Below are 18,303 nucleotides of genomic sequence, written 5' to 3' on the forward strand. Positions count from 1 at the left end.
AGGGAGGAGGAAAAAAAAAGTCACAGCTGTACCATCTCTATAAAGGTGTTTTTATGGTGAATGTTTTGGGTTTAGATTTTGGATCCCCTGTCCCCTCAAGCATGGTAGTTTTGGAGATTTGCTTGCTGTGTGAATTGACAAGCACTTTTACTGACAAAACGGTGAGGCTCAGTCAGAACCTCCACTCCCCGCACCAGAGACAGGGACAGTGTAGCATTCAAACCAGTAATGGGGTGGGGAATAATTGTATACATGTAAATTAAAAAGCCCCCTGAGTGGAAGAATTTTTTTCAAATTATTTTTGTCCCTATATATTGATTTATATTACTTATAACTATCTCTTTATATATAACTATATATATATAACTATATATATAACTATATATACGTCTCCCCTAGTTTTGGATCATGAAGAGCTCTTCATGCATTCTTTGCAAAGGAGGTTATAAAGTTAAGCCCTCAGAACATTTATAACTATGAGAATGTGCCAGTTAAAGTGCTCAACAGGAAATATGACAGTTTAAAAGCATTGTAAAACTCACATAGCTTACTTCTCTCTCTAAAGTGCAACAAGGATGAATAGAATGGGCCAAGGTATGATAATTAATGGTTCTGCATGACCTAGCCACTGCTGGGGGTTTTCTTCTATAACGTTGTCCTTGTGAAAACTTTTGTGGAATTAAAAAAAAAAAGGAGTTACAAATTTTATTCTGTTATTGGTTTGTTTGTTTTTATTTATATTGTTCTGTTTGTGGTTTTATTTATTTTGTTTTGCTTTTTCCCCTCCCCCCTTCCCTTTCCCTCTCCTTTTCCCTTCCTTCTTCTCTTCCTTCCTCCACTTTCTAAACTGCTCAGCGCAATGAGGCTGTGCTGCTGCTATTGCTAGATTCCTTAGAGTTTGTTTTGGTGTTCTTGGGTTTGGGGTTGGGTAATTTGGGGGGAACTTCTCTCCATCTGGCTTGCCTTTAAATCTGCACGTGGCCTCCCTGCCCACCTTGGTACCTGCTCCAAGGCCAAAAGCATTTTCCCATCAAGAATCCCAGCTTCCTTCACTCCCATTTCCACCTCCCACCCCCTCCCCCATTGGTCTGTTCACATCTCTGTGTTTATCTTGGCAAGACCTATTAAATCAAGTGATGATGCCAGCTGATAAACTTTTCTGGAAAACATTTGCAGCTAATCCATTTGGCAAACCTGCTTCTCTGTTAATATTTTATCCTCCTTTTATTTAAACTAGGAGGGTTATTAATGACTAAAGCATTGGTCTCCTTCATGTTTAACGAGTATGACCCAAAGTTAAAAGTGTTTGGCTGTATGTATGTATTAATTCAGTAGCTCATACCCAGTTATCTGGGGGCTGACGGTGCAGTCTCTGTGTTACCCAAGTCTCTCCTGCCACCTGCCTTTCAGACATTTGGTAAATCCTAACCAGAGATCGGAAAGGTAGAGAGAAGTAAATCCAAATTGCATTTTACCTACAATCTGCTAGCAACTCTGATGAGATGATATTGTGATGGGAATGGAATGGGAACAGACTATGGTGACATGAGATGAAATTTGGGGGATTTCCCTGGACTTTGGGCACATAATCAAACCCCACTGGTAGATAATTGAGAATTGACCATATTTGGGTAATGATATACTGGATGATGGAAAAGGATCATTATTACATCTATGTTATGAGCCAGAACCACGATATTATACTTTCCTTAATAGAGTGAAGAGTCTCCCCCACTGATTTTCATTGGACCCCACACTTCCCCTTGCACTTTCAGGAGAATACCTGCTCACTTAGGAAGGAGGCGTACAAGTTTCACATATTATGTCTCTTCCCCTCCTTACCCACCAAAGAAACAAATAGGTAAGGGTAGAAAGAGAAAGAATTCTTTGAAGAGAAAGTATAGACATTTAAAAAGAACAGGAGCTAGGAACTCAGCTATGTGCTCCATTCTAGAAGAGAGGCAATTTATAAGCCATTTGGGTCTGACTTGCTTTGGGCTTTGGAAGGGGTGAGCGTTAAGTAAGCTGGTAGACCAGGAGGCCCAGTGAAACTTCAGTCTCAACACCCAGATGATCATGGAATCATCAGGGTCCCTAATGACTGCTGCCCAGGGTTCTTCTCAAAGCCAGTTCAAATGGATAAAGAGAAAGCTGGACCTTTGTGTATATAGTTAAATTTCCATCACAATTGGGAAAGTTTTCAAATTCTGTTGTGACTATCAAAGGTTATGACCCAGAACCTTACAGTAGTTGCTCAATAAATGTTTGAAGTGAATTGACATTTCTAAACCTTTAACCATTTTATAAATTATCCTATCTCCTTGGTTTATTTTTTTTTAAAAAAAGATACATTCAGTGCCTCTAGGTGTTGCAAGGTGCTGCTGATCTGGTGGCACTTTCTTGAGCTGGGTACACAGCTTCCAAGAAAGGGGAACAGCCCCATAAGCTACTGAGTAGAGAGACTGACTGTGCCTCTTGACAGCATTGTCAAGATCCCAGGTGACCAGAGAAACCTTTTGACTGGCTTTTCTTCAGCATGGGGAAAGCCTAAAGGTGTCTGCATCCCAATAGAGACAATTAAATCAACCTGCCAGGTTCCCATAGCAACAGGCTCCTTGGAGGAGAAAGAGTAGAGCACAGAAACTTCAGGGCCTGTGGAAGTCAAGACAGGGTAAAAATCAATTTCTCAATCAGCTTCTTTCAGCCCATCCCTGCTTTGTCATAATATGATGAAGAAGTAGCTATGGGCACCTGTCACTAAACTGGTTGACTGTCTTCCACGTGGAGACAGTTGCACATTCATTGCAACTACTGCTGTTGAGAGGGATTGATTATCCCCTGCCACCTGAAAAGGAGGAGTGAGGAGTCTGTCCTCAGGGCATTGGCTGGACCGAGGGCCACAGAAGATGACTGGGAGGGAGGAGTTTGCTCTGCTCAGCGATTGGCAGCATTAGATTTTCAGTTAAAAGAGACAAATAGAGTCATGGTAGACAATTGCAAAGAAGTGAGATGGTTTTCATCAAGAAAAACAGCTCCGGTCCTGGTACAAACAATTTTCATCTCTATGAGATTGCCATACTTTGCCCACAGAGGGGACAGCAGGCAGTGTGTGTGGGTGGGGCTGCCGTGGGCCTCAGGGTTTGCAGTACGGAAGAAGGGCGCCAGCCTGCCGATCAGAGATGTGAGATGGGAAGCCATGCAGCATCGCCCGTGGAGGCTGGAGCTCCTTGTTAGCCCTGACTGTTCTCAGCTGCTATCTCTCTCCAAATGAAATCTTTTCAAGCCCTTTCTCTCTAAACCTCAGCTTGTGGTGCAATGAGAAGAGGGCCAATTATTCCAAATGCCTTTGCTATATCATCGCCTCCCCTTTCCTGCACTCTTCTCTGGGGAGTAGTTATGTGAAAAGGCCACATCCCACGGCACTGACAACCCACACAGCCAGCGAAGCAGCTCCGCTTTCACAGTGCAGCCTGTTTCTTTCTCTGCTTATGGGGCCCCGGGCAGCTCTGTCAGCCCAGGTCTGGGGTCCTTCCCGGCCATAGCCCACTCTTCCAGGCTGCCCCGCAGCCCTGTGGCTGGAGGAAGTCCTCACCCTCGTTCTGAACCCTGCATTCTCAGTGATGAAACTAGCAGTGCAAGGCACGGTGGGCTCTCGGGTGGGGTAGGGTGCCTGTCAAGTGAAAGCCAACGTCAGGGACACAGAGGCCCACAGGAGGGTAGCAGCCTTGAACTCTCCAGACATAACACCAAGTTACCCCTTCCTCTTCTTCATCTTCCAAATGAAGCCTACCAACCAAATCCTTCTCTATCATCTCTGTGGCCACAACCCACATTCTTCAGGCCAGCACCCCAATCTGTACCCCCTAGTTCTCTGCCCAGTGTCTCTGCTGAAGGGCATCATTGTAATCGCACTCAAAAGGTACCACCCATCCTTATATCATCCCTTGGTACCGGTAGGACTCAGATTAATGCTAAACTTATACGAAAAACTAACACCTTACCCATCAGTTGCCTTGGGCCAGACATTCTTGTAAGTACTTTACATTCGTTAACTCATTCAATCCTCCAGACACCCTCAGATGTGGATGCTGTTGGTGTCTCCACTGAGAGATGCAGAGTCTGAGGGACACTGGAGTCCATGAAATTAGCCACTGTGATATAATGCCTGCTAATACTATTAATAATACTAAGAATCTTCACAACTCGCATTTACTTGTTGTGTATTTGGACCTGTGCTTTGCGGGCATTAACTTCCATTTATCTAAACAATAATATTAGGAAGTTCATATCATCAGCCCTATTTTTATAGAAGAGAACTGAAGCTAAGATAAATGCTCCGAGCCATGCAACTTGTATGTGAGGAGCAGGTTCCCTTGACTGGGACCTACTACCTACCCCACGCTGTCTCTTTAGCCTGCACCTCATTACTTGGCCGTGGTGGACAGCTCATAGCATGGCTGGTCTTGACAGGTGACATCTCCCAGTGGCAGTTGTGTTACCAGCATCTCTCTGCAGTTGTCTTCCAGATTTTTCTCTTGTTCTACTAGCCCGCTAGCCACAAACTGAAATGCCTCTCCTTTCCTAACTTCACTAACTCTGGTAGGTCACACTTTGTACTCAGAGCGATGACATCAGGTTTCTTCTCACTCTAGAGAAGCTTATTAACAAATGGGGCTATTTTTCTCTGGCAGACAGGAAGCCCTCACAGCCGGATCAATTGCCCTTCTCATCTCAGGGATGAAAAGAAAGCTCCTGAAACTCTTTCTGGCATGTGGGATGAGGCAGGGAGTGGAGATAAACTCAGGGACTTGGATTTATCCTTGACCACTTCGGTACTCATTTGAATTCTTTCTCTGAGTCCTCTTCCTTGTGGCCAATTTCATAGCCACACATTGGCATTGTTTCTTCTCTGGAAGGCAAGATGCAATAAATCAAATTGTCACTGTCCTACTTAAAGCACTCTGCTTTGAAGCCGAATGACTGGCGATCATTAAAATGAGTGTTCCTCTGAAACTTGTCGGGAGAATCTCTTCATAAAATACCTTGGCCACCAGACATTTTAATCAAATGCCCAGAGCATTCGTATATTTCGGTTTCCTCAACATCCTATCTAACCAAGTCTCCAACAACACATGTCTATACATATATCATACATACACATGTGCACATTTGTACATCTTAGGAGGCACCTGAATTAAACAGCTGTTTGTCAGGCATAGTGGAAACCTGAACTCCTCACCAGCGTGTGCCTTAACACAACTCATTCCTGGTGTGGAAGCTGCATGTCCAAGACACTCGTTACTCTGCATATATATATATATATATATATATATATATATATATATATATATATTTTATGGCAAGAAATTTAAAAGGAAAGAGAGAAGGTTAAATGGGGAAATAATGCTCTCTTTCTCACAGACAGCAGAAGGAAATTGATATTCTCTCTGCCGTGAAAGGTCAAAATGCCAACTTTGACTTGAACTGTAAAAACTAAATTCTGAACAATTATTCTCTGCAGCAGTTGTAAAAATTTCAGCAAATTGTGTCTGTCTTAGGTCTCTCACCCAAAAGACCTACTCGTTTCCATCAACAGAGTTCACTCTTCCAACCTGGCATGTCCAACCTAGCACTAAATCCCTTTGCAAAATCCATCCACAGAACAACGTGGCCAAGACCAAGGGCAGCTCAGGCAAGCAGAGCACAAACACCAGGCTCGACCCCTCTGAAAATCATCTTTACACATAAACCGTTTGAAAAAGTCGTAGTTTGAAATTGTTCCAGCGGCCTGGCAATGCTTTTAAAACATGATAACCATCACACTTTACTCCTCTCTGAAAGGTTAGTTTAATCGTAGATCACAAAAAATTGGTTTCCACAAATGCATAATGGTTCATCTATGTCACACTTGAACTAAATGGTTTTTTAAATGGAGCTGAAATTATTTTGATGTGTACACAGTCCCCAATTTCTATACAACCTTTTTTAACCAGCCCATCAGGAACCTTGCCTCTAAAGCCTCATTAATAATTCAGATGTGCTGATGACTTTAAAAGATCTATGGAATTGAAGCTTAGGGAAAAAAAAAAAAACTCTGCTTGACAAAAAGATAAATGAATGTAGAAAGAAGCTGTAGGAGTCTGGCAAGCTGTAGATCATCTCAGAACAGATTGTAACTTTATCATTCTGTCAGGGGGAATAATTTAAAGCACTTAATCAGTTCGCTTCACTGTGAGGATGTAGCATTATGAATTCCTATCGTCCAATCTGTTCAAATCAAAGTGAACTTAATTATAATAGGTGAGAGAGCCAGAGAAGGAGGGGGGGGTGGGGAGGATGAGGCAAGAGGTAGCAAGTTTCCTGTGGGGTAAACTGAGCGGCTCAGCAAAGGGTCATGGGCTTCTACTCAGGCGCATCCCAGCTCCAGCGACAGCCCTCAGCCACATTGAGGGCTCAGGACACTTGAAACAGCAAAAGTATGGACCAAGGAGAAACATGCCAAAACAGGAGTCATTTGCTGATCATAGATGCTTCATTTATATATCATTAGCCAAAAACGCGTGCGCACACAGACACATCAAGCCAGGTGGAGTGATATTCACGAACATGTCAGTCCAGGACCACTGACAAGGCAGCTATGAATTGTTCTGGGAAGCAGAAAAGGAAGCTGGAGAAACCATTGTCTCTATAGCAGTGCGTGTGCTTGATACTTTTACTCTTTTTTCTTTTCTTTCCCTAAGCCATTAAAATGAGGCGTATGGTTCCCAAGTTAGAATGTCCCCTTTGCCCAGTCCTTTCCTATCTATACACATGGCCAATTTCCCAGAAAATTTCAATTCTAGAAAGAGGCGGGGATGAGGGCTGAGTCTTGTAAAATAGCTCTGCACTGCAAAGGGGACACTAGACCATTCTCATTCTCACCCCAGACCCCGAACACCCTGACTCAGCATTCTCTCTCAGCCATTTCCGTATTTAGGGTGGAAATGAAATGCCAAGACTTCATCCAGCTCCCTTGTGTTGACAACTTTGGTTATTATAGTCGCTTAAGATATTGCCATTTGGAATTTTTTTCATAACTTTATACCAACACACAGTTTTCTGTCTTGAAACAAAAGCCGTCTCATCTCAAAATCCTCTTTAAAATATTGGTCGCTCCTCTGATCTTCACTCTCATTGGCCAGCGACATCTGTGGGTTTAATTTAAGACCCCCAAAACTGGTTGCAAAAGAAACAGGAGAACAGTATAGCTGAGATATGCCTTTAAGTGTGCCTGTTATAAGCAACGCCAAATAAAGGCTGGGAGGAGGCAGCCTGGGTGAGATTCTAGATCACTCGCTCTGCAGCAAGGATGGTGTCCTGCCATGCTCCATTCAATTCAGTGGGTGTACGAATCTCTCCTCAGGAACAATGTCTGTACCTGGTATCTGATATAGACAACGTCCCCTCCCTACCAAAGGTTTTCAGGCCACTAAAGTTACTCCAGAGAACATTGCCAGAGTTCATCCTCCATCCCTCCTAACTCTCTGAGGTCCACCCACGGTGCCTCCAAGTCCCAGTGGCACCTTTTGTTCATCCCTTGCTACAGGAAGCAGAGAGGTATGTTTCAGGTTCTGGTGTCCTCCCTACACTGCACTGTCTCTCTTAGCAATTACTCACTGTCAGCTTCTATTGATTACCTTTTTGCATTTTTCAATGAACTTTCCAAAGGCTTTACCCTAGGACTAATTAAACTTCTCATTTCTCCTTCTTGTTCTCTATCCATTTTGCCCTTTAGCAGAAAAGAAATGGTTTACAGATGAACCGGATAATGCCTATCCCAGAAACATTCAAATCAAGCCCATGAGTACCCACATGGCTAACCAGATCAACCAATATAAATCCACAAGCAGCTTGATTCCACCAATCAGAGAAGTTGAAGATGAATGTTGACTCCCAGGAGACCAGAACTATTTTTTTAAAGCCTGACAAACTTCATAAATGGTGACGTGACTTTTCTTCCTTTACATGCTGAATCACTGGTGGAAACGTTAGGATAAGCAAGAAATTGCAAGAAAAATAAAGTAGACAGATCTTTCTCTTTGTCTGCCTTGAATATTGCTTCCATGTATTTTGGAAAAGAAAATTATTTCATTTATAAATGAACATACTAAAATAGTCATGTATAGCCTCTAGCATTTTAAATTATTTTTATTTATTAGAAAGAAAATATATTTTTTCTTTTTTTCATGTCAAATATCTTCCCTATATCTAAACAATGCAAAATCAAAATAAGTGGCCAGACTCCTTAATGCGTATTTCTCTTCTTTCTCTCCTTTTCTTTGAGGAGAATGATGGTCACCACCACACTTAATTGTAATTAAGGGAAATGAGTTATTGAAACAATTTTAAAATGGCCAACGATGTATACATGTATTTTAGTAAATCTGAAAAAAAAGAGAACGGGGGCAGGTGAATACCTGCCCCTCTCCTGGATTGGTGTGTATTTTGATCTGCATTGACACCAGCTCTTAATAAATGGAAACTTATTTATTTTCACAGTTGAAAGTCATATTTTTGTAGTTTTAGTTTTCATTCTGTATTTCTCATCCCTTTGTTTATATATTTAAAGGGAAGACCTTCTTGCAGCTTTTCTACAATGGCCAGATCAGGTTTACCTGGGCAACTAAGGATGCCAAGAGGGTTGTGGGCACACCTGGGACGTGGAAGCCGAGGACCAGATGCACACGAGACGTTGCTCTGTTGTTCAATGGTGGGGACTCCTACATGCTGTTATGCTTCTAATGTCATATTTCCAAACCACCTGAGCAAGTAATTTCAACTTTGAGCGGGGCTGGTGGACTTTCTCCCTACCCTCTAAGTCTCTGAGCTTTTAACCTGAAAGTTTGTAAAACCAATGAATAGTTTTACTTCACAGGAGGACATGAGAGGGCATTCATTATTCTCACTGAGTTTTTGTTTAAAAGCCACAAAATTTCCATGATCAAAGAGATGACATTTGTCCAGATTTTAATTTGCGGGCTTTCCTTTATTTAGTCGCTGGGGCAAAACATACAAACTTGCTACAACAATTAAAAAAAAAAACAATAATAGTAACAAATGGAAAGCAACGAATGCACTTATTATAGACTGTTAGCAAAGGCCTTGGAAAATTACCAGCAGTGAAATCAAATGTATCCGCCACTTCAAACTGTGGTCAAAAGATTTTTCTTGCCATCAGATGCAATTACGATGTCTCAGAGCTCTGCCGTTGCTTGCATGCTTGGTGCGTGGTCGCCTGGCAACTGTTTTGTTCCAAACGACTTAGTACGTCTTTCAACTTCAAAATTATCAAATCTTTGATATGATCATCAGGGTCTCTGGAGAAGCATGGATGTGATAGTGATTTTTATTTAATTAAATGTAAACTGTGGACACTTAAAGGCACCAAATGAACCAAAGTAACTCCCAAAGTCCTGTGATATCTATTCCATTAACTCTTTAGGCCATGACCCTGTGGTTCCTAGTTATGGTAGTGCAAATCAGATCAGAGCAAAGCAACAAGATCACCAGGAAAACATATGTCCACTAAGTACTCCAATTACCAATGTAGGCAAAACGAGCTTCCACCTCTGCCCACTCCCTGCAGAGCCAATACAGTCATGCTTCCACCTCGTAGGCATTGTCCTGCAGTGACTTGTCGGACTGTGGTTACTCTGTCGTCACATTTTGTAGAATTAGTTCTATCAAAGTATTGTGAATATAATGTATGTCCAATTGGATTGTTTAAAAACTACTTATAATTAGTCACTAGTCTACTCAGCAGACTAAAATGACGTCAACCGTCTATATTCAGGCTTCTAAACATTTCTTGGTTTCCAACAGAAGTCAAACTTGTTTGTGGGGAGAATCTCTTGCTAGGATTTTGACAGCTTTCCTGAAAGCTAGGCCTTCTTTTACATAATGATTTTGCACTGGGGTCACCTTAGTACATTCATGTCAATCCACGCTCTTCCTTCCTTCATGAACCATAGTAGGCACTTCACTTTTGCTCCTGATAACCACCTCTGGATTTGTTACAGCCATTTGATCTCCTCTGGCAGGCTATGGTGGCCACCAAAAGGATCTTCCATTAGAGGGACATAGAGTGCCCCATTCCCCATACCCTCTCTTCCCTCTGTCTCTCCCTGCCAAGGCAATTTGGAACAGAAGTGTAAACTCCCTCCCCATCTCAAGTCCATTTATAGCTAGAGATTTGAATCTAATTTTTTAATCATAATGGCTAAGATGGTTTCCTGCAGCAAAGGGTTCCTTGGCTTATAGAGCATCCCCAAAAAATGAATTGGTAGAAATCCATTTTCTTTTAAGGTACCGCAACAAGGTCATGCTGTTTTGTCTTTGTAATAATAAATTGCTCTGGACTAGAAAGCAAAATCAGGCATTTTTTAAAGGAAGTATGCAAAATGACTGGTTAGTGGCTCCTTTGACAAAAACTGGCACCTGGTAATTTGACAGTGAAATGGAAATAGAAATACGATTTGTCAAACCACTGGAAGGCTCAAGGGAATGCCAGAGCTTCTTCCTGATGTGTTTCTATTTGTTAAGCTCTTTGGCCTTGAATCCTCATCCATCTGCACTATGACAGACTTTCTGCCCACATCCACCTTAGGCCAATGATGGTCTCCTTCAGTATGGTTCCTATGATGAGGCTTTGAGCTTCCATTCCAGCGTAGGGCTTCAGAAAAGCCATTTTCCCAAACTAATGACTCTTGGGTGCTTAGGGAATCAACGACTCACTCACAGGCTGTTTACAAAGCAGAAAGTACCTATTTAGAAATGCTTCACCACTATCATCACCTTCCTCATTGATAAAAGTTTTATTTTTGCTAAACAATTTTACATTTGGGAGTATCACCTCAAACTAATATAAAACCCCTTAAATAAAAGTGATTGTGACTAAGGCACGTTGGAAAACACTCAGAAGCTCTTTCCTTCCAACGGTTGTGGCATCTTGTGATGCACTGTGTAAAGAATTTGATTGAAGACTTTAAGCAAACAGGGAATTAGAACTGTTTGGCTGGAGTTGGAAAGGGAAAAGTGAGAAAGCATAAGAAATTTGGGAATATTTTCATGTTGGGGGAAAAAGCCCAAGTTTCCTACTTATGGTTTAATACAAGGGTTCAAGAGCCACATTTGCAGACAAGTAGCTATGAACTTTGAAAGTATTTTTCAAACTCTCTTGAGTCTCAGTGACCTCATTTGTAAATGAGGGCAATTCACCCAGATGACTGTAAGGTTCCTTTCAGATCCCAGAGGACATGACCTGAGTTAGGGGTGGGAACATGGAAGTGGGTGCCTCTCCTTGGCAAAGCCCTTGGAGACAATCTTGTCCAGGGCTGGAATAATGATCCTTTTTGCTACATTATCCAAGCAATACTCCTGACCTTAATGTAGTGTACATCTGTTCTGGACATAGTTAGGCTAATTCCTGTGCTTTTCACTTTGGAGTATCTGCAGTTCCAAGATGCACATTTCTAAACTCAAATACATCTGAATCATGTTGGTCAGGTTTTTCTGCTTAATTCTAGGGTCTTCCTCTCAATCTCATCCCTGCCTTCCCTTTTCCTAGGTTTAAGGCCCAGCTTCAGCTAATCCCTTCATCTCTAACCCATAGCTCCAATTCCCAGCACGTAGTTAGAGGTTCAGAACCCCCAAATTCCTGCTGATTTCCACATTTTTGTTTCCCCACATGGATCTGGCCTTCAGGAAGTAACTGTTCTTACTTCTCACTTCATTTCCTGTCCTCTGTTTATTTGTTTTCTTTTATTAATAAACTATCCATCTCTTTCCTACTTACGTTCATAAATGTAATTTTGAACTATCATTTTTTTATTGTTAAAGAGACAATTGAAGGAAGGAAGGGCAAAATGGAGGAAGAAAGGTAGGAGGGTAGAGAAATAAGGAGTATCAAACCACTTGACTGGAATCTGAGCCACTTTGACTCACATGAGACTAAGCAAGTCCATTCAACTTGGATACCAAGTCCCAGCACAGTGCAGAATCTGCCCATGTTCTATTCTGTTTCTATTCATTGCTTTTGGCATGGTGGTACAAACACCAATCACTATGGCCCTCAAAGGGCCTTCACTAATTAGGACTTGATTCACCCTTTTGATAAAGCAAAGGAAACTGAGAATTCACTTACAACCTTCCTGGTAAATTACCTTTCTGCCTCTTTCTTACTCATCCTATGTTCACAAACAGCATTTTTTCTACCCAACCAAGATGAGTTAGTATATAAATCCCATGATCGTTGGAGGAGGTAATGAGGTCCTTTGGATCTCTTTATAAGAGCAGTAATTAGACATGATTCTAGCCAGTCATACCAGTGCGGCCGTACTGGTTGTTTAAGTGGAGTCTGTTCTGATTCTGTTGCCTATGCAGTTGCAGTTGTTAATAATTTCAATATTTCCATAAAAATAAGTCAATTCAGAGAATGTGTTTGATTTTATTTCTCAAGAGACCACAAAGCCTAATTTGCCATTTCTATAATAATCTTGCTTAAAACACATACAAAAAAAGAGCCTATGTGCCCAAAGGCAGCAGCACGTACAACGGTTGGAAGCTCCATGATAGCACAGCCTCATGTGGTTAGATTGGAGAAAGGATTCTTAGTTACCAGACCTTTCTCTTTTGCTGTATTTTTTAGCGCAAAAAAGGTCTAGATACTCTTTATCTAAAGACAAGCCAAACTCAGAATATACATCAGGGAACTGGGAAGAAAGAACAAAAAGGAAAAAATATATAATAAGCAGTGTTTTAAATACCACAGGCATGGGTATACAGATGGTGCCAAGAGCTGGTGCTTTGTGTTGAAAGGAAGAGGTTGCATTGAACATTATGGGCTGGGAAGAACACAGAGGCATATAATGCTTGATGGGTTTTGGAGGCATTTCAATAGGAAATGAGTGACCAGACTGGAGAAATGTGGAATATGAGGGTTTTCCAGGGAGAGGGGACTTAACGGGCCATAATACAGTTGTAGAAAAGTGATCGCAATAGGTAGACTGTTTTGCCTACTGTGACAAGCTTGCACAGGGCAGCTGAGGGAAACCAAGACGAGACCTCATTGAAGAGGCTAAAAAGTAGATGGCCTAAGGGCCAAGCTAAGAAGTTAAAACCCAACCAGAGAATAGAAAGCCACTAGAAGTTTCAAACAAACTGAGTGACAGGCAAATATGGCTATGCATTTTTTAGGTCCAAAGGTGCGCAATGTCAGTTCTTCCTAGAAGGCATTATGAGAACGTACACAGAGCTGAGCATTTTCCCAGCAGCGTGGAGTTCTCAAGGGTGCACACTCCAAGTCAACAACTGACCACACACAGCACCTACCATCCTCACCCATTTTGCTCCCTGTCGTGGGACAGTCAGACACAAGACGTCTCTACTCTACTGAATCACTAGAATGTTGGCAACAGACTCATCAAGTAGATTAGACGGTAGGAGTAGATATTCAGATTTCTTTTGAAACCTGCCAATCATACTATTTTCTATACATTAACATAATAAGAACACAAGGCAGATCATCACAAAGAACTTCCAAATACGAATTCCCATTATTAATATGTCCTTTCAGATAATCAGGTTGCCATTGCTTAGTAACTAGTTAGCATTCAGAACATATTTGTAAAGGGAGTGTGGGGGAGAAATGAGCACAGTACAGGTTCTGCTATCAATCAGCTTAGAATCCAACTAAAAAGAGAAAACATATCGCTGGAGCCATTAGGGAAAGTGTAAGCACTAATGACATAGCATCACCTTTCAATATGGCAGGAGTTAGAAAGAGGGAGAGATGTTATGGTTTGAAGAGGTTCAGCAAGGCAGGCTTTCTAGAGAAAAGGGGATTTGGGAGTTAGTTAAACAGAGGGTCCACATTCCAGGCATGAATGCAGGGTCATCTGGTATGTGGCAGGGTAGGTGATGCTAATCAGTAACTGCTGATGGATAGTGATAGAGTGGCCACTGTGTGCTCCTTGCTGTGTAAGACTTTCAGAAGAAGATGGCCCACCGGCCTAACTGGGAACATAAGATATACCTGCATTGAAAAGCTTGTGTTGCACAAAACAGGTGTTCAGTAAATAATTTTTAAATAAATGCAAACACCGAAGAGCCAGTAAGTGTTATGGATCATAATAGTTGTCAAAGCTTGGTTGGAGTCATAGGGGCTGGGCATTGGGGCAATGGCTATGGGTCTGGAAAAGGCTCTTTGTGAAGGGTCCACTGAATCAGGGCCCCAAAGGTGGAACTCTGCAGAGGGATAGGAAGAGAAGGCAGGAGGGGCAGTCAGTGCATGCCGGCAGCTGGGGTACATTGGATTCATCCAGAGTGGAAGGAGCTGAGAGACATCCATAAGGGAAGGCCTCCCAGGCAAGAGGAGGGAGGAAAGTGAGCTCAGGAGAGGGTTACAACAGGCCCTCTGCATGTGGAAGCCAGGAGCACAGAGGTACTCACAGAGCGAGGCGCCTGGATGGATTCTCCTAAGGAGAGAGTGAAGGTTTAGAAAATGAGCGGGAAGATTTATTTGGGGTCTCCAATTATGTTAATAGGAGCTAAAAGGAGCAGAATAAGTAGACACTCTTGGTATAGGATATCTAGAGTACTCTAGAACCAGGAAAGTTGGAAACAAGAGAGGATAATTTTGGGAAAGAGAGGGTGGGACCTCTATGAGGCTGGAGAGGAAGGGTAGTGGCGATGGTGACTCAGCATTAAAAGGACTCACTGGAAGGGCAGGCACTTTGCTTATTTGTGTCTTCATCGCCAGAGCTGGTCATGAGGCCTGGGGGCGGGGGTGGTCAGTCGGTCACTATGTGTTGCTTCAGATGCCATGGGGGAAGGAGGCTGGATAGGATGTGCAGGTGACTGGTACTCTTCCTGGGGGACTCAAAAGAGACAGAGATCTTGATGTGGCCATCTTCTTTCCTCTCCCTGTTCATGTCACTGCACTATTTCTTGTCCCCCACTGAACAGCACACGCAATGGCAGCTTTGGTTCAGGGGTCTGAAAACAAATACTACAGTCACCTTGCTTTGGTGGCTTTTCTGGACAGGAAGTGAGAGATGTTAGGGCCAGGTGAAAAGGGACCTTATTTCTAGGTAGATTTTTAAATTTAAGATTTCCTTTGATTTGTTCATCCTCTTGAGGACTTCTGTGTTTCTTCTCCTACACCTTGCTATTCTGCAGAACAAGGACAGCAGGGACACCAAGCTGCCCGCTGGGCCCTGCTGTTTAGGATCTAGGAGGGGAATGTGCACAAGGCACTGACACACGCCTGCCAGAGGGACCCAGAGCTCCCCGCCCATGGGATTCAGGGTCAGTGAGTGAAGGCAGCTAAGGCAGCAGGGAAGGGAGCCTGGCCAACACACCGACCGAGCCCCACTTCCACGCTAAACCAGAGCCCCGTCCGCCCCAGAGCGGGGTGCTCCCTGCCCCCCGTCCCCCTGCCTTCCTTCCGCTGAGCACAGCCTGAGAAACCTTTGACTAGAACTGCAACATTTCAAACATAAACTGAGATCTGCCGGGAAACCCTAATTAAAAACGTTCCATTCCCAGGTGGCACAATCACATCCTGCCTAAAACTTCTGGCCCACATCCCACCACCCAGATGCTAAAAAGAAACCTCCCTCCACTTAACACCAAAACCTGCACTCGAGGTTTCTTTAGGGGACAAAGGAAAAAAAAAGTACACACACAGAGAGGTCAGCCTACATGTTCACGAAGGAAAAAGAGCGTGGCTTATTCATCTTTCAATCTTTCGATTGTTGGTGTTATGGTTACGATTATGATTAATTGCTATGACCTAATAGGAATTGAAGAAGAGACTAAATGCTGGTGCTCTGAAATGATCTACCCAACTCTGTCATCTGTAACAACCAGTGATAACTCTCGTCTTGTAAAAAGGGTTTGTACATAACTTGTACATGGTTTCATTTTGTATTTTTCGCAGATTAAAAATTTATGTATTTGTGTTCTAAAATGAGGAGTGTTTCTTGTGTCTTTGTAGCAGTCACATGGCCACGGGGGGGGGGGGGGTGGGGATGCGGGGACGGTGGCAAGGTCCTTGAGTTCCCGTCAGGCTGCTTTTGCACACTTCCTCTCTCTGTGTCTCCCTCTTTCTCTGTCTCTGTCTGATAAAGGCAAAGTTACGGGCCGATAGGAACCATGGACTTATCTTTTCAGCTTCAAGTGCAAACAGTCCGCCACATCTCCCAGGAGATAGTCAGCGGGTGCTGGCCAAGGCTGCAATGGGCAGTGGGAGAGAGGAAGAGCCACTGTCATTAGATGTGGTGCCTGAGAGCCCTACAGGGCCACACCACGGCCAGCAGGACACATGCAGAAGGCTCCAGCAAGGAGGCCTCTAAAGAAATGCGCAGAGTTCCATAGGCCCGTGAGCTACGCTAGACTCTTTCTGTCCTCAGCCACCTACTCTCAGGCTAGTTACCATTTCTTACCGTTTACACAGAGACACAACACTCTGCGCATAGCTTATCAAAACCCAAGACAATTTGCGGAAGGTTTACTCATCCTTCCCACACTCACTCCTGAACAGGGCAATACAAAAAACTTCAACTCGAGACAATAAAGAGCTCTTAAAAACTAGTGCTGCCATGCTGCGGCCATGCTTTAAACCTTCTTCAGGACACTGTGAGTTTGAACTCTTCTGGGGAGGCTGGACTGCAGAGGGTAAGGTGGTCTAGCCTCAAGGAAGGGAGGGGCCTGGAGAATGGGAAAAAGCCATCCAAGTTTATATATATATATATATATATATATATATATATATATATATATACACACACACACACACACACATATATATATATATATGTAAGGTGTAGAATGTATTGGGATTCAATGTATTCTAGAGATTGTCTCATTTGTTCATTAGCCAAATATTTACTCAATAGCCATTATGTTCTCAGTCTTCTACTGGGAGCTGGGGGCACAGCAGTGAGGAATGCCATGATTCCAGTGCTCCAGTCAGGGGAGACATGGGACCAGAGACCAACAAATAAACAGGTAGCAGTCATGTATTAAAAATTGATCTCTAGGGGTAAGTACAGTGAGCCATTGGGAACACATAAGAGAGGCACTTAGCTATTTGAAGAACAATACACCAATTGATTGATACTTTCAAAGACAAATCCTCCTTCTACTTAAGTCAATACCAGCCCAAACCAGAACTCACTCCCAAGGGTTGGTAAATGCAGGTTTACCTGTCAGAATGTGCCAATTCTTGACAGTCCTTTGTGCTCCAGTTTCTCAACTTGCCTTCTCCAATATTTGCTAACAAATCTGAATGTTGTTGGGGAATGTAATTGCAGAGCATATGGTCCCCATTAGTTAGGCAAACTCCACTGCCAAATTCGGCTCCAAGAAAGGAGTCTGCATAAAGGATGAAGTATTAGGAAAACATCAACAGTGACAGAAAAGGCAAATAAAAGAGATGAGACAGTGAGTTACAAAATAGCAGGCTCGGCAAACCCAGCACGATGAATGTGGAACATATTTTTCCATTTGTTGAGAAAACAATATATGTGAATTTGTACTAAAATCTCCCTGTAGCAAAAATCAAAGTAGACCATTCACCAGAATCAATGTTAACTGCTTTGCAATGTCAGATAAGATAGATTCTGCCTGGGAGAAAAACGTAGGAGGAACAGAACAGACAGTGTGCTAAGGAAATAAAGCATGAACCACATCAAAATGTAAATACAGACTTAGCGCTGTTTTAAATGCTACTGGACCAGGCCTTTGAGAGAAGAAGTAGAATCTCATGCTTACTAACCTTTCACATTCAGAGAGTATGAAAACGTAGGCTAAAAGTCAGAGAGATGAGGTCCTCCAAGACCTGGAAAAGCTGATCGGGCAAGGTGGGAGCGAGGGGCATTGTCTGGCAGAAGGCAGTTCCCCTGCCCTGTGCACCTTCTGAAAATCATAGAGGAACCAGAGCAGTGACTGAGCCCAGAGACTCAGCCTGGCTGCTTAGCCTGCTATTTCTAGGGAGCTAATGTTGTGGGGTCTCTACCCCAGTGCTCAACGCATGCACATTGGTTTTCCATCTGCTGTAATTATTATATCTCAACACATACTTAACTCGAGAGATTTTTTAAAAAATGCAATTTACCTTAATCGAGTCTTTCCAAAAATAATCAACTTAATTTTTCTAGACTCAATAATCTCTTTCCTTTACTTCTATTGCTCTAGTTAACACACTATTTAATTCAATTACATACAACAATAGCAAGTAGATATGTTTAAACAAGCTTGGGA

The 18,303-nt window shown here is 42.7% G+C and overlaps 1 protein-coding gene across 6 annotated transcripts in view; it reads left to right on the plus strand.

Moving 5' to 3' along the window:
- Positions 1-16,009, plus strand: part of KCNMA1 (potassium calcium-activated channel subfamily M alpha 1) — a 722,666-nt gene extending 706,657 nt beyond the window's left edge. For 3 of the 6 annotated variants that reach the window (XM_045568450.1, XM_045568452.1, XM_045568455.1), the window contains one exon: positions 7,775-16,009. In XM_045568450.1, coding sequence (XP_045424406.1) covers positions 7,775-7,799 — 25 coding nt within the window. In that variant the 3' untranslated portion in view covers positions 7,800-16,009. The remainder of the gene's footprint in view (positions 1-7,774) is intronic. The other 3 variants (XM_045568451.1, XM_045568453.1, XM_045568454.1) reach the window with 1 other exon arrangement.
- The last annotated feature ends 2,294 nt before the right edge of the window (positions 16,010-18,303 follow it).

The sequence above is a fragment of the Lemur catta genome, chromosome 14 (assembly GCF_020740605.2).
Source record: "Lemur catta isolate mLemCat1 chromosome 14, mLemCat1.pri, whole genome shotgun sequence".
NCBI classification, from domain to species: domain Eukaryota; kingdom Metazoa; phylum Chordata; class Mammalia; order Primates; family Lemuridae; genus Lemur; species Lemur catta.